This window comes from Eleutherodactylus coqui, chromosome 5 (genome assembly GCF_035609145.1).
Source record: "Eleutherodactylus coqui strain aEleCoq1 chromosome 5, aEleCoq1.hap1, whole genome shotgun sequence".
Lineage (NCBI taxonomy): Eukaryota > Metazoa > Chordata > Amphibia > Anura > Eleutherodactylidae > Eleutherodactylus > Eleutherodactylus coqui.
Genome location: NC_089841.1, coordinates 272,114,108 through 272,141,576, shown reverse-complemented (window position 1 = coordinate 272,141,576; position 27,469 = coordinate 272,114,108). Strand labels below are relative to the sequence as shown.

Here is a 27,469-nt window from a genome sequence, read left to right as displayed (position 1 = left end):
TGACCCAAAGGCATCTCATAATAGTGAAAAAGTAGAGCAGAAGTCCATCCAGTTTCTCCTGATATTTCAGTTTGTTTACCTTGCTAACATTTTATCAGCAGCCCTAGTTCTTGAAGGTGATAGTATTGATACCATACTGATCTTTTCCCCATTGGTTTCCATGGGGATTAAAAGAACAAAAAAGGCTTCAGTTTGCCTCCATTGCATTAGGTTTCGGGGTTATTTTTTGGAGTGTTATTTTTCCCCATCTAAAACAAAAACGGAAACCTGACAGAATGGAAGCCGACCGAAGCCTGCCTATTTGCTTTGTTTCTTTGAAACCCCACTGAAATCAATGGGGCAAAAAAAGTATCAATTTTTTTCCATTTTATTTCAGTTTCTCTCCTCCAAAAATGGTGTGAGAGCCTTAGAGCAAGGAAAGAAACTGTAATGTATCTATGGATTTATGGAAAGTGGTTTAATCGGAGGGATTCTCTAACGGATGTAGGACCTCGAGGTCTTGTGGAAGACATATCTCAATGCGTCAGAACAAGGCAGCACTTACACAATCTAAGGCTTTATTTTAATGTTCTGGCCGATTTGTGTATAAAATATACATACAGTACAGTGTGGAAGGAAACATTCCATAAAATACATTTTAAATACAAAAAAAAAAAATCCATCCTAGGAAATCTAAAGGTCATAGTTGACAGACTTTGTGTAGATCAAGCTGCAGAGGTTTCACGTTACAAGGAATTCATCAATGGGAAATTGATGTGAAATCATCAGCCTGACGTCCTCCTGTCCACGTAAAGGAAACAATTAGGAGAAGAGGCGATGCACTGGGACTCTGTATACAGAGACTGCTTGGACATTTACAAGAGGCTAGAGACCTTCGACGCAGTAGAACGCAGGGTTTAGAGTTGGCCGCTCACCACATGAGTCAGTTGCTCCAGAACTGGAATCAGAGTCAGAAGTTCTTCATCGGTTTGGTTTCCTGACCAGCGCTTTACTGGAATTCTGTTAGCAAGCTGACAAAGGGACAAAGTTGGGCTATTGCATTTTAAAACTTAAAAGGAGGACATCTTGTAATAGTCTTTTAACCAAAACGCACAATTTACTTACATGGAAGGGAAGGGTATAAGCCACCTTGTCCAGTGCAACAGTTTTGGCCAGATCCCTATGAAGAACATTCAGATCCTTAATGTAATGACCTGAGACACAAACACAATGGTCCTGATAGAGGCGATGCCTGCAGGGGAGTGAAAGCAATTCGAAACACAGAATTTAATATGTTTTCTTGTTATTTAGCATTTATTAAAGTGTAATAACTAACAGCATTGACCTGCCGTACACTGATAGGGCATCATTTGAGTACCATTTTGTTGACAACTAGTGTTTTTATAAGGCCATTTCTTAAAAAAAAGAAGCCACAGATATGACTACTGATTTCCCCCAATATCAGCCGATATCACAGGCAAAAGCTGCAGCTGGTGACGTGCTGAGCACTACAGGGGAGATGGAGTGCATGCTATACTAACTAATCAATGACCATTTCATACATGGCTGGGCTGTGTTCACTTTCTGCTCAGGCTAAGGGTGCATTCCCACGAACGTATATCGGCTCGGTTTTCACGCTGAGCCGATGTACGTTGTCCTCGTGTACAGGGGGGGGGGGGGAGGATGGAAGAGCCAGGAGCAGGAACTGAGCTCCCGCCCCCTCTCTGCCTCCTCTCTGCCCCTCAGCACTATTTGCAATGGGGAGAGGCGGGCTGGGGGCGGGGCTAATTCTCAGAACTTAGCCCCGCCCCTGGCCTGCCTCTCCCCATTGCAAATAGTGCAGAGGGGCAGAGAGGGGGTGGGAGCTCAGTTCCTGCTCCTGGCTCTTCCATCCTCCCCCCCCCCTGCACACAAGGACAACGTATATCGGCTCGGCGTGAAAACCGAGCCGATATACGTTCGTCTGAATGCAGCCTAATAGGCAGAGGGCCATATAGTGCCTATGGGTGGGGGTGTTGTATACTCAAGCAACCCTTTAAGGCTCGGACTATGTGGCAACATTGGCCACACTGTACGATGTGCATCCAAAGACAACCTAATGTAACGTATTATGCAAGGCCAAAAAGAGACTTATGTCCATACAGTTCAGCCAATTTTCCCCAAATGTTGATCCAGAGGAAGGCGAAAAAACCCCAATGAGGTAGAAGCTAATTTTCACCATTTAAGGGAAAACATTCCTTCCCGACTCCAATCTGGCAAGCAGAATAATCCCTGGATCACCGACCCTTCTGAGTAATCAGTGATATAACATGTAATATTGTAACACTCAAGAAAGGCATTCAGGCCCCTCTTGTTTTGTTTTCATCAAATGCGAACATGTGGCATCTCAAGTTTCCATGACTTGACAACAAAACTTTTTAAAAAATTTAACAGAATGTAAAATAGGTGATTTTAATAGTATTTCCTGTACCAAATTCAAATAGTTTAGAGTTTCCTTTTACCTAAAAGGGTAAATGTGTAGATTTCTTATGTGTAGATTTTCCACTACAGTCCAATGGGCTCACACTTAGGCTTTATTCACACGAGCATATAGAGGCCGCCATTTTCACAGTCGGCCTATATATACACACACGTTACCATCTGATGCATTGGATTCCAATGGATCAGATCTGACAGGCGATTTTTCCGCCATGCTAAAGCGCCCGGCTAGCCCAGATAGCGCATTTTGGCCAGGCGTTTTTATCTTCCTGTCCGGAATACGTCGGTCACTGCATAGACTCCTATGGGAGCCAATGACAGCTGCCGGAGAAGGGAGGAAGTTTAGCAGCGTGGCTGCCTTTAGCCCTTCTTTCACACAAGTGTAGGCATTTTTTGGTGCGCTCACCGGCACCGTAAAATCACATGAACGGGCGCACAAATCTGCCATTTGTGCACTTATTCAGACGGCCCGGGCCATATACGCTGTGCCCGCGAAGCTGTTGGGCGTGGGTGGGAGGGCGGAGACAGTTTTGCTCTGCTAAACTACCTCCTCCTTTCCGCCGGCTCTTGGCAAGGGAAGGGGACGGGAGCTAGTCTGCTAAGATCCAGCCCCTTGTCGGCAGCCAGCATTGGGAGGGGGCTTAGAAACTAGCTCCTGCCCTGCCCCCTCCCATTGCAAATAGCTGACAAGGGGCAGAGAGGAGGAGAAAAGGGGAAGGGAGTTTAGCAATCACACTGCTGAACTCCCTCCCTTCTCCGGCAGCTGTCAAAGGAATCTATGCAGCTGCCGACGTATTCCGGCCAGGAAGATAGTTCCTAAACTATCTTTCCTGGACGGTGTTAAAGAGCCCAGCTGAAATCCGCTATCTTGGCCGGGAATCCAATGATCACTTGGTGGCGTATATCGGCCGATGTGTGGAGTTGAGCTGATATCTTCCATTGACCAGCCACTTAAGAGATTTGAAGCAGTGAGCGCTGAATCATGGAGGTCAGTGCAGGGCAATGGGAGGTGTACAAAGAAAATAAGAGGTGCAATACAGGCAATGGGGCTGTGACCGCAAACCTATGCAGCCAGCTCCACTGATTAGAGGACATGGCAGGTCCTTTTTAAGGGTCAAACAATCAGCAACCATACTTGCACTCCACTTTCCCTGCTTTTCCATAATAGCAATATCCTGATGATGTTCATTTTTGGGCCATTTGAATGAATTTTGAGCGATCATTATTATGTGTAAAAGGGCCTTAAGCTTATGGGCTGAAAGTTATTCCCTCTGAGTCCGGGGATGTAAGTTTTATTCTTTCTCTCGCCATCATTCTCCCAATGCGAGCTCTGAAAGATGCCTCTCAATGCATTGAACAGCATGCCAAGTAGTCCACCCGTTCTAATTTTATAATGGACGGACTACTTAGCAGCACTGCTCACTTGGGAGAACGCTGGGAGAGGCAACTAAGAAGCATCCTCGGTCTTAGCAGGTTACCTCCTTTCAACCGATAAGCGTAGCTGATATGGCTTAAAGTAGTTGACAGAGTGCCTTTAAGTAGGTGAATCCATCTCGATTTCATCCCATCACTTTAACAAATTTCTTTATGAGACCAAGTGGTTCATGGATAATAATATTTTGTTCTTGGGTTAGGGTTGTTCACTTTTTACTAGACTGCTTAATAAGATACAACTTAAAATACCTGATTAGCTTTTTCTGTGGGTCCAGAATTTCTAAAATCTGTCCAGCATATTCTCGCTTTGCTGTAGTATAGACAAATATCTGCATGAAAAGACCGTTAAGGACACTTTATCAGGATATTCAAGTGTAAAAGTAGACCAGTATTTTTATACATTGTTGAAGGACATTAGAAAAAGGGTCTCCTTTTTACACCAGAAACTGCACCCCTCTTGTTTACTGGCTTGGTTTTGTATTTCAGCTCATCTATACTCGAGATAAGGCTGTATAGGGTTCTATGGTTACCCAAGTTCAGTTTAGTAGAGGGTCAAGCGTCCTGTGAAGCAGGCCTGAGCTTTTTCATTTTGCTTCAAATAAGTCCCATATGTTTATAGTACTTGACAGGCTCCCTTTAACTAATTAAACACCATAAACTAGGTTTATGAGCTCATAAAATGGGCCACTGTGTCAAGGGGAGAGGCTTTTTAAAACCAACCACCACCACAACCACCTCAATGGCCTCCCAATTCTCTCCCTGTCCGCCCAGAAAGTTGATGCTCAGTCCATGGATTGGACTCATCTCTGCAGTCAGTGCACATATACACACACACTTTTGTGCGAGTACTCTCCGAATGCAGATATGAATCCCAGCATGGAACAAGCGTAAACTTCCTGGGTAGACAGTAAGAGAATGGAGAGTCACGACAGTATAAAAAAGGAGTGCATGAACCCTTTAAATAAATGAAACACAGCAGAAATGGGTCACACAAGAAGGTCCAGTCATGGATGACCAAACTCGAGGGTGGTAATGCTGCCTTACAGCAGGTCAGTCTGTCTTCTCACCTCATATATTTTGCAGAGAGTCTCCAAGAATTCTCTGACATAGGGTCGCAGCTTTACATACACCTGAGATATAAGATTTAAATCATGAAAAGCACACTATTAAGGGGTACAAACTTGGCCTCGTTTGAAAGTGAGCTTTCCGGCTGTTGTTATACAAGTCAGATGATGCTGCTTTCCCAAAGATGCAAGTTGTAATTGTTGTATATAGATAGTGATGTGATGCAAGTTGTAACCTTTATCCTTTGTATATGAATAATTTACAAAAGGGCAATTATTCATCACGCTGCTCAATCATCATTTCATTTGGACAAATTATTAGGCTACTTTCATACCGGTGATGTGTGATTCATGGCCCGATATTGCACTTTCCACCATGCGAAAGCCCTGTGGATAAGAGGTGTTTTAATCTGAAAACAGCCTCGCATCACTGAAAGCAATGGAATGAAGAGATTCCCTGCAATGGGGCGGCAGCAGTGCTGGCCCTATTGAAAGCAATGGGAGAACTCTGTGATATTAGCGGCAGGGATTCCTTCATCCCCGCGGGAAAGCCCTTCACCCCTGCCGCCTCTGATGGGACTCCCTGCGTGGATAAAGGAATTGCCTACCTCTGATGTCACAGAGCATTGCTGCCGCTGACCCGATTGAAAACAATGGGCGATATTACAAGAAGATGGAACATGCTGCGATGTGCTTCTCGCATAGCATTGCGGTGTCATGCAGAAAAACATCGCTCCTGTGTGTGAACTGATTCAAATGAATGGGGTTCATATTTGTGCATCTCACAACGCACAAATTTAACACAATTTTATCACCCGTGTGAAACCCGCCTTATTAAACGCATATCTGAACTTAAGTCCTGCTCTTTGCAGCAAAACATAGTCACACTGATTTAAATCGTATGTCACTTCTATGTTAGTAGCACCCTTAGTAGCTACACTAGCCACTTATTAGGCCAGCCTCACAGGACTGGATAGGAATTGCGGAATGAGTGTTTAATCCAGTGCATTGAATTACACAATTCCACTCACATTAGCGGGTCGGAATGGTGTAATCCACTCACGGAAAATGGAATGCAACATGTTCTATTTTAGTGTGGATAACCGCGACATAGAGAACAATGGGCTGTATGGTTGTGGATATACTGACAGCCCATATGCAATTACAATGCGTATGAGCTGCGGGTATCTGTGTCATTCCTAAGCGACAATGCGGGACATATAAAAACACACCCCAAAATAAAAAGGTTTACTGTGCATGAGCGACTGCGTGAGTATGCATGACGCACAGTACATTACTCCGCCGTATGCAGGATCACAGCAGGGCTCATTGTTGGAGTCCGCTGCGGAGCCTCTGCAAGTGGATTCCGTGTACGGCCGTGTGAGCCCGGCATTACTCTGGTCAACCTCAGCCTTTATTGTAAACATTACAGAGTAACAAACCTTGTAGTCGGTATCCTGAAAGGGTGCAAAAAATGTGAACTGCGCATCAGGTTGTGGGAGTAGCGTGCTCTCAACCAGCACTTCTTCCTGCATTAAAAGGGGATATAGTAGCTAGAAGAACAAATGCTGACATACAGTGACAATAGCTAGTGGTACCTACATGTGTGATAGCTCCCCCACGGACTACTCTCTGCTTTACTATTACCTTCTTGAGTCATGTTTTGTACATCTTATCAAACCTCCTAACCAAATCATTTACATTTGCTGAAATACAGAACTATCAAAACACTTATAGAAAAGTTTCACACAAGTCCAATATGCACACAAAATACTTCCCCAACAAAGCTGCAAGTGCATGTAACATAATACACTGAAAGACCAAACCCACCGCACGCTTCGCTGAGGCTACTGACGCAGCATGTTGGGGGGTTATTATGCCTTCTGATGTAATGGGATGTATTGATCCATGTGATCATTACGCCATTTGCTACCCCAGATGAAGCCTCAGTGAATCGCGCGGCGGTGCGGTGGGTTTTTCCTCTTTTTGTATATCATGTTACATACACTTGCAGCTTATGATATTTATAGGGGATTTGAGCGCCGGCACTTTAGTGAATATGTCTGAAATATGAAGTTATATTGCAGACTGAAGCACTTTTAGGTGGTTGAAGTTCTGGTATCCATTAGACCTTACAATGTATATAGAAGGGTTTACCTCCTTATTAATATATATTAAAAATCCATATAATAAGATAAAGTATCCTTTTATGTAGGGTTAGTAATCTCCAGCAATGTACAAAGTAAAACTAGTAAAAAAAAACAAAAACTACCAGCCTTTTCTGAACATTTACAGAGAGCCCGTGGATAGGGGAGAGGGACTATAGAGAGGGGTGCAATTATAGGGGTACAGAAGTAGCAGTCACACCCGGTGCCTCGGGGGGCCTAGAGACATCTAGTATGTTAGCTGGCCCTCCAACTAGTTAAAAACCGAACGTTCTAAGCACAACATAATTAATAATGGGATATGTAGGAACAAAAGGGCTAATTGGCTCCTGCCTCTTGGGGTTTTTGCCTTCCTCTGTGGTAGACGTGATGATTAGTTAGTGTAAAATGTCTATCGATTTGTACTAAACTACGTAGCTGTAGTGACTTTAACTCTTAGAGGATAATGACTGCATAATTTCATTATAGTAATTGCTGGACAATGGCATGGTGAAAGATGTGTGTGTAGTATAATGTTAGCCTAATACAAACATTTCACAAGCAGCCTCTTAAAGAGTTAAGTCACATTCCAATACTGAAGAAGAGTATCCAGCCCCTCCTCCACAGAAACTTCAACAAAGAGATACTTTCAGTTTTGACCGCATGTTAAGACAAAGGCTCCTATGTAGACCAGACTTGAGAGAGAGGTGAAGGGAGGGGGAGGCGAGGAATTCTATATAACCCAGCGAATAAGAATATATATATGTTACTGATGTAATCTGGTAAACGCCCATAAAGGGCAGGTATTATGTGTTTCAATAAATGAGGCTGTCAGGACGTTTCTGGTCAGAGAGCCATCTTGGACATGAAACTGATATCTTGCGTCCAACTTGGGGCAGTGTGCGCATACTGTTTTCCTATACAATTTGGAAGCTACGGAATACCCCGAAACCTGCTGGAGGAAAATATGATCCAGCTCACCTCTGGATCAACAACATAGGGGGATAAACAGGCTGAACTAGACGGACATGGTCTTCATTCGGACTTACAAACTATGTTACTATGTAAGTAAAATCAGAGGCCGTGAGGCAGATGCGCCGATACCAAAACCGTATATAAAATAGATCCGTCTTACCAAGGCCAACACCAAAGAACTCTCGGGAGTACTGCGAGTTTTACATGGGATCCCGCTTCTCCGCGGCCGCAGATTATCTGAAGCAGCTTGGGCGCTACACATGAACTTAAATCTGAAATAAACAAGTCCAGTGAGCGATCCTACAACACTAAACAAGCATTGGCGCGACTAATTCACCACACTCACGGATTGAAATCTTCTCTGGCCTCTTCTCCAGGAAGGGGGCTAAAATACAGAGGGTCTGGAATACTTTTTTGCTGCACTTCTGTAGGATTTGGTGGACTTCGGCCAGCTAGAGAAGGAATGAGCATTATAGACACAGGTTTATCTTAAGTGACGTGTCTGATGTGGTCAGGTCATGTCAGATGCTTAATAAACCGTACAAAAATGACGCTTTATGGAATCAAACGCGGTCAATAGACAGTAAGATTATGGAGAACAGACATGCTGCTACTAGTGGCTACACCATACCCCACAGTGGGATCCAGTATATAAAGGAGTCAGAGTATTCCCTATAAGGAGGACACATACTACCGGTATTACTCTAGACTCTTAGCCTTTAGGCTGGGTTCACACGGGACGAAACTTCCGTGTGGAATGTCCGCACGGCAATACCGCCCGTGGCTCCCACTCATGAGATTAGCCAGCAACGTGGACGAGATTTTGCAAAAATCTTGTTCACACGCTGTGGCCAAGCTGCGCGGAAACAGACACACCGCATGCAAAGCAAAGATGCAGCATGTCAATTCTTTTTTCATTTCTGCAGCAGCTTATCTCCTTTCTATGGGGAGAGATGGCCGCAGCAGAGATGCAAGCGGCGAAGCTGTGGGTTTTCAAGCTGCGCTTATTTCGCGTTTTTTCGGGGTTGCCAAGCCGCAGGATGTCCGTCCCGTTTGAATCCAGCCTTAGGCCGCCTGCAGATGGTCGGGTCAGATCCCCTGCGAGAATTCTTGCAGCAAGACCCGACTTCCGCCCCTGCAGGCACCGTTGCGGGTCTCACCTGCTCCTGCGGCTCCGTCTCTGTGTTGTGCCAGCTGCCGCCCAGCCGACACATGCGCAGAGCGGAGCCAGGAGTGACATTTCTGTGCGGGCCTCTGCGAGACCTGCACAGAAATAGAGCATGCCACGATTTGTTTTCTGCGTGTATTTTCACGCAGACAAATCGCGTCCGTCTGCCTAGGATTGCGTTTTGTAATGCAATCCTATGGCAGCGTCCACGGGCGGAAATTTTGTGGGAAATCCCGCTGCAGAAATTCCGCCCATGTGCAGGCGGCCTATGGGTGCTTTCACACGTAAAAGAGTATTCCGCTGTATTAAAAAAATCCACACCAAGATTTGCACGCCTAACATTGATCTTCGCACGGATTTGCAATGGAACTCGGCACTATGAAAATCCGCACATTGAGCACACGGATTTTGATGTGGATTTTTGTGGTGGAATATTCCAGTATATGCAATTGCTCATTTACCCTTCTCATAATAAACAAATATTGTAGGTTTTTGGTAAAACTTTTTTTTTTTGTTCGTAGCCCCCTTTAACAGTTCTTAGCATGAACATACATTGAGAAGGGGCCCGCCCAATCAGCACACTACATGGGGACACATCTTCCTCTGGCACCAAATATCACAAGTGGACTATCATAGTTCACAGGATAGAGAATAACTTTCTGATTGGTGGCCATCTGACATCCCCTATCAATTCAGAAAATGCATCCTTGGCATGTACCAAAGTGCAGGTAGTAAAAGGACGCAGATGCATGCCTCGACTCCATGCACTTCAGTGAGACCTCCAAAGAGAGCCACGTTCAAGTATTCAGTGGGCGTTCAGATACTGACCCTCTGCTGATTGGGCAATGCAGCATGGGAAGTAAAGGAAAAAAGTGCAGCACAGTGAACTACTTGCAGAAATCTAGGCTTTCTACATGCCCTCTGCATAATAGTATACTGCAAACAGCATAACAGCAATAAAACGGGGGAGACCCCCTGAAAATCAGAACCTACAAACATGAAACATGGTGCAAATACCAGCAAATGAGTGATAGGGCTACCTGGTGTATTAACATAGTTGTTGAAAACTCAGGTATGCATTAAAAGGTGTGTTCCCATTAAAGACTTATATGGCATAGCCACAGGATAGGACATTAGAAAAAGTCTAAGTGTGGGTTCTGGATGGGGGACATGTACCTATCAGAAGTTTTGGTCCCCATTGTCACTGGCCACAATAGCTGGGGTGGTCATAAGAACAATATTAGCCAAGAACCCTTCTCTACACCATTTGCATAACTCCCATAGAAGTCAATAGGAGTTATGCAAACAAATTAGCACATGGGGCTACGCTCTTTCCATAATATGGGAGCTGTGAAAGTTGGGTAGCTAGCTGTATTTTGCTTTTTTGTAACTCTCATTGACTTTTATGTAAGCTGCGGAAACCATGTAGCTCAGTGAAGTTCTATTGTTGCTGTTAATCCGGCCATCTTATAACCAGCATGTTCACACCTGTAACCCCTTAATGTTCCATAACGTACAGTTACGTCATGGCGGTTGGGGTCTGTATGGAAAGGGACTGGGGGGGGGTCAATCCTGCTCCATACAATGCGGCTGTCTGACAGCTGACACCTGCTCGCAACCGGCGCATAAAATGCTCACATTGAATGCTGCTGTCAATTCTAACAGTGGCATTTAAATATCGCTGTTGGATTTCAGGGGTCCCGGCCACCTCATCTACGTGAGATTCCTTTCGATTGCCTGAAGGCTTCCAGGGCTGCCAGTGGCGTAGGTTCATAAACTGCCTGTCAAATTGCAGTATATGTAATGCTATGGTATCACATTACACTGCTAGAGCGATCAAACAATTGCAAGTTCAAGCCGTTTACGGAGACCCAGGCTAGTTTCACACGGGCAGTCTCGATTTTGCCACGAGAAAATCGCGGCAAAAATTGCATCTTTGTTCCTGCAATTTTATGAGAGTTAGCGATCCTTTATTCTTAGAATTATCGCGAATTGCTGCCGCCCGTGTTAACAAAAAAAAATATATCGGGCTTTTTTTTGCGAAGGTCAGTTGGACATACTAATGTTAAAAAGGAGGCTCCATAGGGCAACATGGGCGATTTAAAAAAAATGCAGAATGCTCTATTTTGTTGCGGACTCCATTGAAGTCAAGGCTCCATGTGCAAAAAAAAAAAAAAAAATTAAAATAGTGATTAAAAAGAAAAAAAAAGTGGGGGTACCAAATAGGAACCACAGGACATCCCTCAAAAATATGAGCCCTCGCACAACTATGTTGATGGAAAAAAAAAGTTATGGCTGTCAGAAGAGAAGAGGGTTATTAATTTCGAAAGGGAGGAGGAAAAAAACAAAAATGAAAAAAAAAAGGACCGTGTCCTTTAGGGGTTAAGGAGAACCAGTCATCGACTATAAGTACTAGAGATGAGTGAGCACACTCGTCTGAGCTTGATGCTCGGTCGAACATTAGGGTACTCGAGATGCTCATTACTCGAGACGAACACCACGCGGCACTCGAGTCAATTCCATTTCCTTCCCCGAATGTTTAGCGCCATTTTCTAGCCAATAGACATGCAGGGAAGGCATTACCACTTCCTCCTGTGACGTGCCAGCCCTATCCCACCTCCCTGCAGTGAGTGGCAGGTGAGATCAAGTGACCGCCAGGTACTTAAAGCGGTCCCGCCTGCGGCTCGCCTCAGACACACGCTGGCAGAAATTGGGGAAAGTGCTGCTGCTGCTGCTATAGGTAAAGTGTTAGTGTAGGATCCTGTCCTCAAGTACCCCAACGGTCCTTATTAGGGCCACATCTGACCATGTGCATTACTGTTGTGGCTGCTGGGAGCAGTTTTGCACAATTTTTTTTTTTCATCTCGGGCCGTGCAGGCTATTACAGCTATAGCGTTCTCAGGCTGCAGTCAATTATACAGAGTATAGGGAAGGTGGTACTGAGATAGGGACAGGGGTAGTGTAGGATCCTGTCTACAAGAGCCCAACGGTCCTTCCTAGGGCCACATCTGACCGTCTGCATTTTACTGGGTGGCTGCTGGGAGTTGTAGTGCTTCAGTATTACACAGCTAGGCCTGTTTGCAGCCTTCCGTATAATTTTTTTTCTGTCTGGAGTTAGCATTACAATACCACTGTCAGCGTTAAAGTGGACGCAAATAATTCCATAATTATTTATACCGTTCTCAGTCTGCAGTGAATTAGACCGTGGTCTCACTGCTAAACAGTACTGTAATATTTCCTGGGCCACTGCAAAGTATTTCAGCTCTGCCGCTGTGCAGAGCGTCTCACAATACCCTTTCCTTGGAGGGGTTGAGATCGCCGCAGTTACCAGCACTATCTACTGGCTTTAGAGTCTTCTCCCCCTCCACACAGCCTCTATAATCTACAAGTCTCTGCGAGCGGTAAATTACCCCTAGGTATCAGCACAAGACAGCGGGTTACTTTTTTCAAGTCACAGCATAGAGCCTCCGCTATCTACAAGTCTCTGTGTGCGGTGAATTAATTTGTCAGTGCTGTACAGTGGGGTTATTTATTTGGCCCCTGCTCTATTAGTAATCCGCCATGATGAGAGGTAGGGGTTGAGGACGTGGACGTGGACGTGGACGCAGAGGTCCAAGTGAGGGTGTGGGCACAAGCCGAGTTCCTGGTCCAAGTGAATCACAGCCGGCTGCTGCGGGATTAGGAGAGAGGAAAGTTTCTGGGGTCCCCAGCTTCATATCATAATTTATGGGTCCACGTGGTAGACCTTTATTACAAACAGAGCAGTGTGAGCAGGTCCTGTCGTGGATGGCAGAAAATGCATCCAGCAATGTATCGGCCACCCAGTCTTCTACGCCGTCCACTGCTGCAACTCTAAATCCTCTGGCTGCTGCTCATCCTTCCTCCCAGCCTCCTCACTCCATGAAAATGACATATTCTGAGGAGCAGGCAGACTCCCAGGAACTGTTCTCGGGCCCCTGCCTTGAGTGGGAAAAAAATCGTTCCTCTCTCACCTGAGGAGTTTGTCGTGACCGATGCCCAACCTTTGGAAAATTCCCAGGGTCCAGGGGATGAGGCTGGGGACTTCCGGCAACTGTCTCAAGAGCTTTCAGTGGATGAGGAGGACGATGACGATGAGACACAGTTGTCTATCAGTGATGTAGTAGTAAGGGCAGTAAGTCCGAGGGAGGAGCGCACAGCGGATTCGGAGGAAGAGCAGCTGGACGATGAGGTGACCGACCCCACCTGGTTTGATAAGCCTACTCAGGACAGGTCTTCAGTGGGGGAGGCAAGTGCAGCAGCAGGACAGGTTGGAAGAGGCAGTGGGGTGGCCAGAGGTAAAGGCAGGGCCAGAGCGAAGAATCCCCCAACTGTTTCCCAAAGCACACCCTCCAGTCAGAGGCCTAGGTCTTCCAAATGTGTGGATGTTTTTCAGTGAGAGCGCGGATGACCGACGAACAGTGGTGTGCAACCTGTGTCGCACCAAGATCAGCCGGGGAGCCACCACTACCAGCCTCACCACCACCAGCATGCGCAGGCATATGATGGCCAAGCACTCCACAAGGTGGGACGAAAGCCGTTCACCGCCTTCGGGTCGCACTACTGCCTCTTCCCCTGTGCCCCAACCTGCCACTCAGATCCAACCCCACTCTCAGGACAGAGGCACAAGCGCCTCCCAGCCTGCACCCACACCCTCACCTCCACTGTCCTCGAACCCATCCAGCAATGTCTCTCAGCGCAGCGTTCAGCTGTAGCTAGCGCAAGCGGAGCAAAAGCGCAAATACGCCGCCACGCTTCCGCACGCACAAGCTTTAAACGTGCACATTGCCAAATTAATTAGCTGCCGTACAGGCTTGTGCAAACGGAGGCTTTCAAAAACATGATGGCGGCGGCCCCGCGCTACTCTGTCCCCAGTCGCCACTATTTTTCCCAGTGTGCCGTCCCAGCCCTACACCAGCACGTTTCCAGCAACATAAATCGTGCTCTCACCCACATTGGGGGAATTTGGTGGAGACTGGGACCGAGTCAGAGCCTGGGACTACTCACATCCTACCCACACCCAGAATAGTAGGTCCTACCTCGGTGCTGGTATCTGCGGAGGTCCATGCCACCTCCTTTAAACCCTACCCCTCCTCTTACGCAACCTCTACCTCTCAATTAAGAAGTGTGAGCAGCAAGTCACCAGCAGTCGGTGTGGCGCGGCAGCACAGCGGTGGGCAAGCGTCAGCAGGCCGTGCTGAAACTACTCAGCTTAGGTGACAAGAGACACACGGCCCCCGAACTGTTGCAGGGTCTGACAGAGCAGACCGACCTGGCTTTCACCGCTGAGCCTCCAAACTGGCATGGTCGTGTGTGACAACGGCCGTAACCTGGTGGTGGCTCTGCAGCTCGGCAGCCTCACACACGTGCCATGCCTGGCCCATGTCTTCAATCTGGTGGTTCAACAGTTTCTGAAAAACTCCCCGCACTTCTCTGACCTTCTCGGCAAGGTGCGCCGCGTCTGCGCACATTTCTGCAAGTCCAAGACGGACGCTGCCACCCTGAGGACCCTGCAACATCGGTTTAATCTGCCAGAGCACCGACTGCTGTGCGACGTGCGCACAAGGTGGAATTCTAGGCTGCACATGTTGGCCAGGCTCTATGAGCAGCGTAGAGCAATAGTGGAATACCAACTCCAACATGGGCGGCGTAGTGGGTAGTGGTAGTCAGCCTCCTCAATTCTTTACCGAGGAGTGGGCCTGGATGGCAGACATCTGCCTGGTCCTCGGAAATTTTGAGGAGTCTACCCAGATGGTGAGGGGCGATGCTGCAATCATTAGCGTTACCATCCCGCTGCTATGCCTGCTGAGAAGTTCACTGCAAGGCATAAGGGCCGACGCTTTGTGGTTGGGGGATGACAGTATGTCGCTTGATAGCCAGACCATCCTCACGTCTATATCTCAGCGCATTTTGGAGGAGGGGGAGGAGCAGGAGGAGGGGGAAGAGACAGCTGGGCACACAGCAGAGGGTACCCATGCTGCTTGCCTCTCATCTGTTCAGCGTGTATGGGCTGTGGAGGAGGAGGAGGATCCTGAAAGTCATCTTCCTAGCAAGGACAGCCATGTCTTGCGTACTGGCACCCTAGCACACATGGCTGACTTCATGTTAGGCTGCCTTTCTCGTGACCCTCGCGTTAGACGCATTCTGGCCAACACGGATTACTGGGTGTACACCCTTCTCGACCCACGGTACAAGGAGAACCTTTCCATTTCATTCCTGAAGAGGAAAGGGGTACGAGCGTAATGCAATACCACAGGGCCCTGGTGGACAAAGTGATGCTAAACTTCCCATCTGACAGTGCTAGTCGGAGGGAGCAGTGTAAAAAGATGGTGAGGGAGTATGTAGCCGATTGTACCACCGTCCTCCGTGATGCCTCTGCTCCATACAACTATTGGGTGTCAAAGCTGGACATGTGGCATGAACTTGCGCTGTATGCCCTGGAGGTGCTGGCTTGCCCTGCCGCTAGTGTCTTGTCAGAGAGGGTGTTTAGTGCAGCTGGGGGAATCATCACGGATAAGCGTAACCACCTGTCAACTGCCAGTGCCGACATGCTTACACTCATAAAGATGAACAAAGCCTGGATTTCCTCAGACTTCTCTTCTCCACCGGCGGAGAGCAGCGGAACCTAAAGATTCTTTTTGCTGCAACCGCAGATAAAAGCGCTCTTCTCTATCACTGGAAAAGCGGGGCATTTAGCTTTGTCAATCTGTCTCTGATATTAGTCCTCCTCCTCCTGAAACATCATGTCATCACGCTGAACTGCCAATTTTTCTGCAGCCCAAAAGGCTCATCTAACAATTTTTTTCCAATTTTTCAACATTTCAAAAGCTTTGATACTTTAACATGAACCAATTCTTTTTAAGAGGGCTGCCTCCAGGCTGTGTTACAAATTAAGCAACAGTGAGCTGTATCTTTAAAAAAAATATTTATGGGTTTCACCTGCCCTCTTAGTTGAGCAATTTCTCAGGGGTGCATTTGTACTCTTGGTACACTAATTTTTCCGGCCTTCGCCTACAGTCATGGTACCCCAATTTTCAGGGTTTCGCCTATACTCTTGCTGCAGAAATTTTACTGGGGTCTGCCTAAACTTCTGCTACATAAATGTTACTGGGGTCTGTTTATACCGTTACTACATAAATGTTACTGGGGTCTGTTTATACCGCTACTACAGAAATGTTACTGGGGTCTGCCTGTACCGCTGCTACAGAAATGGTACTGGGGTCTGCCTGCACCGCTGCTACAGAAATGGTACTGGGGTCTGCCTGCACCGCTGCTACAGAAATGGTACTGGGGTCTGCCTGTACCGCTGCTACAGAAATGGTACTGGGGTCTGCCTGTACCGCTGCTACAGAAATGGTACTGGGGTCTGCCTGTACCGCTGCTACGGAAATGGTACTGGGGTCTGCCTGTACCGCTGCTACGGAAATGGTACTGGGGTCTGCCTGTACCGCTGCTACGGAAATGGTACTGGGGTCTGCCTGTACCGCTGCTACGGAAATGGTACTGGGGTCTGCCTGTACCGCTGCTACGGAAATGGTACTGGGGTCTGCCTGTACCGCTGCTACGGAAATGGTACTGGGGTCTGCCTGTACCGCTGCTACGGAAATGGTACTGGGGTCTGCCTGTACCGCTGCTACGGAAATGGTACTGGGGTCTGCCTGTACCGCTGCTACGGAAATGGTACTGGGGTCTGCCTGTACCGCTGCTACGGAAATGGTACTGGGGTCTGCCTGTACCGCTGCTACGGAAATGGTACTGGGGTCTGCCTGTACCGCTGCTACGGAAATGGTACTGGGGTCTGCCTGTACCGCTGCTACGGAAATGGTACTGGGGTCTGCCTGTACCGCTGCTACGGAAATGGTACTGGGGTCTGCCTGTACCGCTGCTACGGAAATGGTACTGGGGTCTGCCTGTACCGCTGCTACGGAAATGGTACTGGGGTCTGCCTGTACCGCTGCTACGGAAATGGTACTGGGGTCTGCCTGTACCGCTGCTACGGAAATGGTACTGGGGTCTGCCTGTACCGCTGCTACGGAAATGGTACTGGGGTCTGCCTGTACCGCTGCTACGGAAATGGTACTGGGGTCTGCCTGTACCGCTGCTACGGAAATGGTACTGGGGTCTGCCTGTACCGCTGCTACGGAAATGGTACTGGGGTCTGCCTGTACCGCTGCTACGGAAATGGTACTGGGGTCTGCCTATACCGCTGCTACAGAAATGGTACTGGGGTCTGCCTATACCTTTGCAACTGGAATGTTACAGGGGGTCTGTTTATACTATGGGTGCACAATGACCTCTCATCGCAGTGTTTTACCTATCTGGGCCAAAAACACTGACTGACTAGGGCATGAATTGTGGGCCGAGGCCAATATGTATTTTCTCTCGTGTTACCACAGTTATCCGGGGCACTGGTTTGGGCCAAACAAGAGGAGCAATACTGCACAAATGAGACATGCACAGCTGCACTAGCATCGGAGTCCGCTCTATGCCCGCGATTGCTGAGGGTTTGTGCAGAGGCCTATGTCCTCGGCGCAGTGAAAGCCTGCCATGTTTGGGCACTCTGATTTCTTCATGGTTCGCGTCTTGGGTTGCCTAGGACCCAGCTATGCTGTTGGTGCACACAGACTTCCCATAGCGGTGTTTTACCTGTCTGGCACAAAGTCACTGACTGACTTGGGTAGGGTGCAGAGTGCAGATGGCTTTCCCCTTGCGTTGGCGATGAGGTATCCGACACCCAAACGCAATGAATAGTGTGGCACATGGATTCCCCATTGCTATGTGACTCACGGCACCTTGTGTGCGCTGTGGACGCAGGGTCGTGCGGGGGGTTGGGCAGCATTTAACCCAGGAGAAGAGGCAGCAGTGTGTCCCGCAGGCAGTGCTTGTGCTTGGTTGCAGGTAGTGTGGTGCTTAGCTAAGGTGTGCCTTGCTAATGAGGGTTTGTCTGAAGTACAAATAGTTAGGGGGGGGGGGGCAGACTCTTGCCCCTATTGTGGCTTAATAGCGGGACCTGGGAGCCTGAGGTGCAGCCCTGCATGCTGCCCCTGCCCTTCCCTATTCGTTTCTGTGGTGTTTCCATGACTTTCGGATGTTTTCCAGAGTTTCACAAATCAAGATCTATGCGGAGCATCGGTCATATACAAAAATGCTCGAGTTGCCGGTTGACTTCAATGGGGTTCGTTACTCAAAACGAGCTCTCGAGCATTGCGAAAAGTTCGACTCAAGCAACGAGCACCTGAGCATTTTGGTGCTCGCTCATCTCTAATAAGTACCATAGACTAAGTTATGGTGCTTATAGCTTAGCTGATGTGGCATGCGGCGGAGCCTCTTCATATTCACTAAATGGAGTGTGGGTAGGGAACTGGGGGTGCCCAGAGGAAACCCACACAAACATACAAAAAAACTCCATGCAGATGTTACCCTTGGTGGGATTTGCCCCTGGTACCCCATTGCTGCAAAGCAACAATGCTAACCACTGAGCCAGTGTGCTCAATAAGAGTTGCAATTAAATGACAGCACGCAAATAGATGGTGGATGTACCACATGTGCAGCCACTTCAGCTGTATAGGGGCCCAGGAAGGGAGAGGGCCCGGGCTGCCTGGGACATTGCAGCTGGACCCCCTGGAGTTTCATTTTTTCAATGAAGTGGGTTCTGTGCTATACAAGACTGCTTATACTCACCTCCTGGCCACTTTGGTCCACCACCGACTTGTCACGTTAGATTGTGAGATTGCTGAGGCCAACCCCCGCTTTGCATTGAGGTTGAGGATTGGCTGCTTGTCACATGATTGCAGTACGCAGTAGTTAGCAGGAGACCAAAGTGCAGGAAAAAAAGTTAGTTTATTGAGCTTTATTTGAACTCTAAAGCTAGAGTATCCAACAATCATTAGGTGTTCGATGTAGCAAATGTACGGGCAAACTCTGGGAGATACCTACTGGAGGAAAACACATTGCATACTCACCAGATCTGCTGCTATCAGGAGAGTTGAGGCAAACAAGAGGACTGGAAATACCGGACTCTCCTGGGGAAGATTCATCTATCTGGAAATGAACTCGAGTCCTGCGATGTTGATCTGTGAATCAAGTTTACACTATTACACTCCTTCGTTTAAACTCTCGAAGTATTGTACTGGCCCAGTACATGCTTTCCTGGCCCCCTCCATAATGTCATACATGTCACATCTTATGTAGATGCTCTGTGCAAAACAGTCTTGTCATTCTGTTTTGTGTATTGCACAGCTGCAGCATGTGACGAGTTAATGTCTAGTGTGAGCCGACTGTCTGGTAAATGTAACAATTTCTATCCTGTCACGTGGTATGAGTGAAGGTATAAATGTGAGTGCTTGAGAGCGGGAAAAGGAGTTCAGGAGTCCATCTTCGAGAGCTGCTAGAGAAAGTACAGAGGCACATGAGGGCCTGCTGCTATGAAGAGAGAGTGAGCAGCAAGTGACTGCATCTTTCCAAGGCCTAGTGCAGAGGTACTCATTCACAATTGTTTCACAACTGAGCACCCTGAAGTCTGGGTCTGCCATGTGAAGGTACTCTAGTTTATCTAATTTCTCCACTTTCAAGTCTGTAATCTGGGAGAGGCCCAGCGCTGCCCTGACCTTGGCTGCGTGCATCCCTCCGGGAGGGAGCATGGTAAGTGCCACCATGACAAGCCAGCATCTCGCCCTCCCAGTTCCTCAGTGTATGCCATTGATAGGGGGTCAATCATATTTTTAATAACCTAACATAAGAAAGATAAGGAAACAGTGTAATAAATGTGACATCAGTTATTTGGTTATATAATGTTATGTATTATGGAAATGAAAAATATGTAAAACATTCCGGAAGTTGCTAATAGAACTTGGATATAGAATCATATGTAAAAAGGTATATTCAAGCGTTTATTTGGATGATGACTTTAAAATACTAAAATGTATGATTAATTAGATTTTATTCAGCTATCTTACAAGTCTGAACCCTTCACCAGGTACTGAATACTAAGTAAGTGGCTAAAACCAGTTCTATGTGTTTAACTAGAAACAATGCCCCTCTTTTGATGTGCAAATTGTTGATGGACCTTGAAGATTACATTCTGGTTTGGGAAGAAGTGTAATTAAAAATGTACTCAGACAGTATGGAGCCATCTGTATGTAACTGTTTTATGTCCACTTCAAACAGTTTTGCTGATACCTTTTGTTTAGAAGGCTTTTGATTTACAGCCATGTTGTAATCTGTTGGAATGTGGACTTGGTCAGCAAAAGTAGATTGAAACTAAGTATCAGGTAACATTTGGAAACGCCTTCTTTCCATCTTGCATAAAAACTAGCAAATGTTCGAAAATAAACTAGAACTCATTCTGATACACTAGACTGTCTGTGTGTAGTGGCTTATTATGGTTCTCACCTATGAGTACTCAATATAATATTTCCTCTTAATTTGGACTCAGGCAACATTAGCATTTGGTCTCCGTTGACAGACCCCCAACACCATGTGTCCGGGGACACCCCACGGGACTCTGCAGTATCTGATCCAATTCTGTAAAGTTGTGTCCAAACTAAAAGCCATCTGTCAGTTTTTCCTGCACACAGCAGTCAGCATGTCTTTTTGACGCAGTGGCGGCGAGCGCCTCAGCTGCACCACAATTGTTCCTGTGTGATGCAGCACAATATAAACTAGGAACAGCCCACAATGATGTACATATCTGAGATGTTTGGCCAGAACTCAGCACCTTGACATTTTCTCAATACTGGTGGCCAAATGATTGGTTAGCTCAGCAGAAGCCATGACCACTGGCTTTCTATTGCTGGCTGCATTACTCAGGAGGAGAGCCAAGTGGCATCAAGGGAAAGAGAACGAATGGCAGCTCGAGGGACAGTTTGATTTGGTAGACTATACTTTGCTAAACTTATTTGTCAGATTGTGGCACATTGCAATGTTCTGCTGCATCGAAAATGGATAAGATTAATGGACGTTGCATAATAGCGATGTTGGAAATACCCCTTTTAAGTAGGCTTCTAACCAACCAAGCAGGTTGTTGCATCAAACATGACTGAAACTTGGTTGGCGAATGGAACAAGTTATTTACCTTCATCTTCAATAAAATCTTGCAAATGTTGCACGGTGTGTTTTCTGCTACACGGGGTCACTGCATCATCCCAAGCAGTTATATTATTAACAGCGGGCAATTTCAACTTCACCTAATAAATAAAGTCATGAATTAAACGAGCTCTTAGTGGAATCATACCTGAAGGAAGGTTGTTAAAAGCAGTTCTAATGCTAGGAAGAACATAAATTTGCTTTAGAACAAAAATGTATTTATTTTTCTTTTATATGTCTCTATGGCTTTTACTGCTAATCTATGCTGCTGGAGTGAGGCTCTGGACGGAATCAGTCTCCTTTCCCCTTTGGCAGCTGACAATATAGGAGCCTTCTCAGCTACAATGTTACTGCAAAAGCTCTGGTGCTTCCAAGACATGCAGATTAGAAAACCATTTCTGTTGGTAGCTCTGCAGGGCACAGATGATCACCATGCAAAGACCTCGCTGTGGGGTGCAGAGTCCATCCTCAGATGTCAGAGGCAACCTCATGATAGTTGTCAAGAGTCAGAAATAGGTCTCAAATCAGCATCATCATCAGCCTTAGAAACACCATATAAGATAGCTAGCTAGAAATCTGAAAGCTAACTTAATGAGGTTTGATGTTCACATCTAACTTTCTTCACTGGTTAGTATCTACAAGGAAAGCATTAGAGATATTATACAACAGTTTGCGCCAGTTTACATGTGAGCGCTCACACTTTGCGGTCGTCTGTTCATAGACTGTGGGGTCACAGCACTGATACTTTCTTCTGGGTTCTTCATACTATTAGATTCCTTTGGAGCCCGGGATGGCATTTTACGAGACCTCAGAATCATTCCCAAACTCCAACCGAAAAACCCAAGGTGATCAAAAACTGGAACGTTTATCCTAAAAATACATTGCATCAAATTAAACAATTGTATGCGCTTGGCTAACAGCCATCAGAAGGCACAACTACACAATGATCCAACAGAAACCCGTAATGCAAGCATTCATGATAAAGAGGGAAAGACTAGAACAAGTCTTTGTATTTAGTGTGTTTGACCGACCACTATTGTATTCATAGTCCTTACAGCCAATCTGCCTTCTGCCTCATCTCCGTGATACAGGTTCAGTGTACACAGGGGCGTAACTATAGAGGGTGCAGGAGATGCAGTTGCACCCGGGCCCAGGAGCCTTAGGGGGCCCATAAGGCCTCTCCTCTCCATATAGGGAGCCCAGTACTATGAATAAAGCATTATAGTTGGGGGCCCTGTTACAGCTTTTGCATTGGGGCCCAGAAGCTTCAAGTTACGCCTCTGAGTGTACAGATACCCGAACCAAACATCTTAATATATACCTACATATAGAGACAAGCACAGCACATACACAAATTAAAGGGAAGCTTTAAGCTAACTTATGGGCTCAATGTAGGTGACCCGATGGGTCCGGGGATTTAGGGTTATACTTCCATTCTATGCAGAATTCTGATAAGAACTTTTTTTTAAGCAACCATTTCTTTAAATTCTGTGCCTCTAGGCGCTTGGTGAAAATCGATGCAATCGTGCAGATGGGAGGGACCTCTGTTACTTCCAACCCCTGAGCAGATAAAAGCTCCGCAGGGATCGGAATATGAGCTAGTGACATCAGAGATTGGTCAGCAGGTGGGAGAGAGCTATACTCCTGTGGACTGCCGTAAAAGCAGGGTTGCGTTTACAAGCATTATACCTAGCACTGCTTACCCGTGTGACGACAATAAGGGCAGATTGAGAAAGAAGATGCGTGCAACTGAGGAAAACAAGTTCTGCATTATCCACTCTTGCAACCCAGTAGTAACAAAGTGCTGACGGTATTCTGTGCTGAAAGTGCTGTTAAAAAAGTTCAGTGCGGAGTAAGAATAATGATGTAGTACTTCTATAACAATGCAGGAGGCTGCTGGGTAAGGCCTGTGACTTTTACAGATGCATCCTGGTGGTCCACAGCAGAGTAGATGGGTTGACGAGCCTCGCAGCCTCCTCTGCAGTAAGTCTAAGTGTCGTGGCCTGAAGTAGGCATATTTGTTAATAAATGCTCATATATATGTGTATATATATGTGTATTGCACAGCTGCAGTGTGCAAGAGGTTAATGTCTAGGTATCTCTGGAAAACGTAACAGTTTGTGTGTATCCAATGTTGTCACATGAGCATGAAAGATATATGTGTTTGTAAGGTGTGCAAATGTGTTATTGGAGTCTTGGCCAAGCAGTCAGTCAGTCTTGTCCGTCCGATAGCAATTGAGTCTGCAAGTCTACATGTGGGCAGGAGACGTCCCCACCTAGGCCTATCCTAGAGAGATAGGTCCATTTACTTTGAATGGAGAATACCCAGTCTTATCCCCAGTTGGCATAGAGTTGAGAAGCTACAATTGAAGTATTGAGACAGTACTTTAACCCCTTAGTGACTGGGCTTTTTTGCTTTTTTCCATTTTTGTTTTTTCCTACTCCCTTTTAAAAAATCGTAGCTCCTTTATTTATCCATCGAAGTCGCTGTATGAGGGCTTGTTTTTTGCGGGACGAGTTGTATTTTTCAATGGCACTATTTATTGTACCATATAATGTACTGAAAAACTTTTTAAAAATTCTTAGCGGAGAGAAATGGAAAAAAAACCACATTCCACCATCTTTCGGTGCATCCTGTTTCTACGATGCACAAACTGCAACAAAAACGACCTATGGGTCAGTACTAGAGATGAGCGAGCACCAAAATGCTCGGGTGCTCGTTACTCGAGACGAACTTTTCGCGATGCTCGAGGGTTCGTTTCGAATAACGAACCCCATTGAAGTCAATGGGCGACCCGAGCATTTTTGTATATCGCCGATGCTCGCTAAGGTTTTCATTTGTGAAAATCTGGGCAATTCAAGAAAGTGATGGGAACGACACAGCAACGGATAGGGCAGGCGAGGGGCTACATGTTGGGCTGCATCTCAAGTTCACAGGTCCCACTATTAAGCCACAATAGCGGCAAGAGTGGGCCCCCCCCTCCCAACAACTTTTACTTCTGAAAAGCCCTCATTAGCAATGGATACCTTAGCTAAGCACCACACTACCTCCAACAAAGCACAATCACTGCCTGCATGACACTCCGCTGCCACTTCTCCTGGGTTACATGCTGCCCAACCCCCCCGCACAACCCAGTGTCCACAGCGCACACCAAAGTGTCCCTGCCCAGCCTTCAGCTGCCCTCATGCCACGCCACCCTCATGTCTATTTATAAGTGCGTCTGCCATGAGGAGGAACCGCAGGCACACACTGCAGAGGGTTGGCACGGCTAGGCAGCGACCCTCTTTAAAAGGGGCGGGGCAATAGCCCACAATGCTGTACAGAAGCAATGAGAAATCCAATCCTGTGCCACCTCCATCTGGAGCTGCACACGTGGGCATAGCAATGGGGAACCTATGTGCCACACACTATTCATTCTGTCAAGGTGTCTGCATGCCCCAGTCAGACCAGGGTTTTCTATAAATAGTCACAGGCAGGTACAACTGGGAATCCCCAACTCCGCAATGGGAATTCCGTGTGCACCACAGCATGGGTGGCTCCCTGGAACCCACCCGCTGTACATAAATGTATCCCATTGCAGTGCCCTGGACAGCAGAGCTAATGTCAGATGAAATGCAGGTGGGCTTCGGCCCACACTGCATGCCCCAGTCAGACTGGGGTTCTTTAGAAGTGGACACATGTAGTTACAACTCCGTGTGGACCCACAGCATGGGCGGCTCCCCGGAACCCACCGGCGGTACATAAAAATATCCCATTGCATTGCCCATCACAGCTGAGGTAGTAATGTCGTGCTTAATGCAGGTGGGCTTCGGCCCACACTGCATGCCCCAGTCAGACGGGGGTTCTTTAGAAGTGGACACAGATGCATTTACAACTCCCTGTGGACCGACAGCATGGGTGGGTGCCAGGAAGCCACCGGCGGTACATAAATACATCCCATTGTAGTGCCCAACACAGCTGATGTAAGGTCAGCTGTAATGCAGGTGGGCTAAAAATTAATTGGATTACACTGTAGGTGAGGGCCCCCAAAAATTGGTGTACCAACAGTACTAATGTACCTCTGAAAAATTGCCCATGCCCAACCAAGAGGGCAGGTGAAACCCATTAATCGCTTTGGTTAATGTGGCTTAATGTGTAACTAGGCCTGGAGGCAGCCCAGTTAAAATAAAAATTGGTTGAGGTGAAAGTTTCAACGCTTTAATGAGCATTGAAAACGTATAAAAATTGTTTAGAAAAATTATATGACTGAGCCTTGTGGGCCTAAGAAAAATTGCCCGTTCGGCGTGATTATGTGAGGTTTCAGGAGGAGGAGCAGGAGGAGGAGGAGGAATATTATACACAGATTGATGAAGCGAAAAGGTCCCCGTTTTTGATGGGGATACACAACGATGCTTCCATCCGCGGTTGCAGCCTACGTATTGTTTAGGTACCGCTGCTGTCCGCTGGTGGAGAAGAGAAGTCTAGGGAAATCCGGGCTTTGTTCATCTTGAGGAGTGTAAGCCTGTCGGCACTGTCGGTTGACAGGCGGGTACGCTTATCTGTGAGGATTCCCCCAGCCGCACTAAACACCCTCTCTGACAAGACGCTAGCCGCAGGACAAGCAAGCACCTCCAGGGCATACAGCGCTAGTTCAGGCCACGTGTCCAGCTTCGACACCCAGTAGTTGTAGGGGGCAGAGGCGTCACGGAGGACGGTCGTGCGATCGGCTACGTACTCCCTCACCATCCTTTTACAGTGCTCCTGCCGACTCAGCCTTGACTGGGGAGCGGTGACACAGTCTTGCTGGGGAGCCATAAAGCAGTCAAGGGCCTTAAAGAGTGTTGCCCTGCCTGTGCTGTACATGCTGCCTGATCTCCGCGCCTCCCCTGCTACCTGCCCCTCGGAACTGCACCTTCGGCCACTAGCGCTGTCGTATGGGAATTTTACCATCAGTTTGTCCGCCAGGGTCCTGTGGTATAGCAACACTCTCGAACCCCTTTCCTCTTCGGGTATGAGAGTGGAAAGGTTCTCCTTATACCGTGGGTCGAGCAGTGTGTACACCCAGTAATCCGTAGTGGCCAGAATGCGTGCAACGCGAGGGTCACGAGAAAGGCATCCTAACATGAAGTCAGCCATGTGTGCCAGGGTACCTGTACGCAACACATGACTGTCCTCACTAGGAAGATCACTTTCAGGATCCTCCTCCTCCTCCTCCTCCTCAGGCCATACACGCTGAAAGGATGACAGGCCAGCAGCATGTGTACCCTCACCAGTGGGCCAAGCTGTCTCTTCCCCCTTCTACTCATCTTCCTCCTCCTCACCGCGCTGAGATATAGACAGGAGGGTGCTGTGACTATCCAGCGACATACTGTCTTCCCCCGGCTCTGTTTCCGAGCGCAAAGCGTCTGCCTTTATGCTTTGCAGGGAACTTCTCAAGAGGCATAGCAGAGGAATGGTGACGCTAATGATTGCAGCATCGCCGCTCACCACCTGGGTAGACTCCTCAAACTTTCCAAGGACCTGGCAGATGTCTGCCAACCGGGCCCACTCTTCTGAAAATAATTGAGGAGGCTGACTCCCACTGCGCCGCGCATGTTGGAGTTGGTATTCCACTATAGCTCTACGCTGCTCATAGAGCCTGGCCAACATGTGGAGCGTAGAGTTCCACCGTGTGGGCACATCACACACCAGTCGGTGCACTTGCAGATGAAACCGATGTTGCAGGGTGCGCAGGGTGGCAGCGTCCGTGTGGGACTTGCGGAAATGTGCGCAGAGCCTGCGCACCTTTCCGAGCAGGTCTGACAATCGTGGGTAGCTTTTCAGAAAGCGCTGAACCACCAAATTAAAGACGTGGGCCAGGCATGGCACGTGAGTGAGGCTGCCGAGCTGCAGAGCCGCCACCAGGTTACGGCCATTGTCACACACGACCATGCCCGGTTGGAGGCTCAGTGGCGCAAGCCAGCGGTCGCTCTGCTCTGTCAGACCCTGCAGCAGTTCGTGGGCCGTGTGCCTCTTATCTCCTAAGCTGAGTAGTTTCAGCACGGCCTGCTGACGCTTGCCCACCGCTGTGCTGCCACGCCGCGCGACACCGACTGCTGGCGACGTGCTGCTGCTGCTGGCACATCTTGATTGCGAGACAGAGGTT

The 27,469-nt window shown here is 47.5% G+C and overlaps 1 protein-coding gene across 1 annotated transcript; it reads right to left on the bottom strand.

Annotated features, from left to right (window-relative positions):
- Positions 1-822: 822 nt before the first annotated feature.
- Positions 823-22,295, bottom strand: LOC136627137 (CTD small phosphatase-like protein 2-A). The gene is made up of 9 exons (XM_066602075.1): positions 22,043-22,295; positions 21,334-21,445; positions 19,223-19,333; positions 8,421-8,526; positions 8,235-8,346; positions 6,398-6,484; positions 4,141-4,220; positions 1,105-1,231; positions 823-1,010 (listed from the first exon to the last, which is right to left on the bottom strand). Exons 1-9 carry the CDS (start codon positions 22,229-22,231, stop codon positions 897-899), a joined length of 1,038 nt encoding a protein of 345 aa, XP_066458172.1. The 5' UTR covers positions 22,232-22,295; the 3' UTR covers positions 823-896.
- Positions 22,296-27,469: the final 5,174 nt, after the last annotated feature.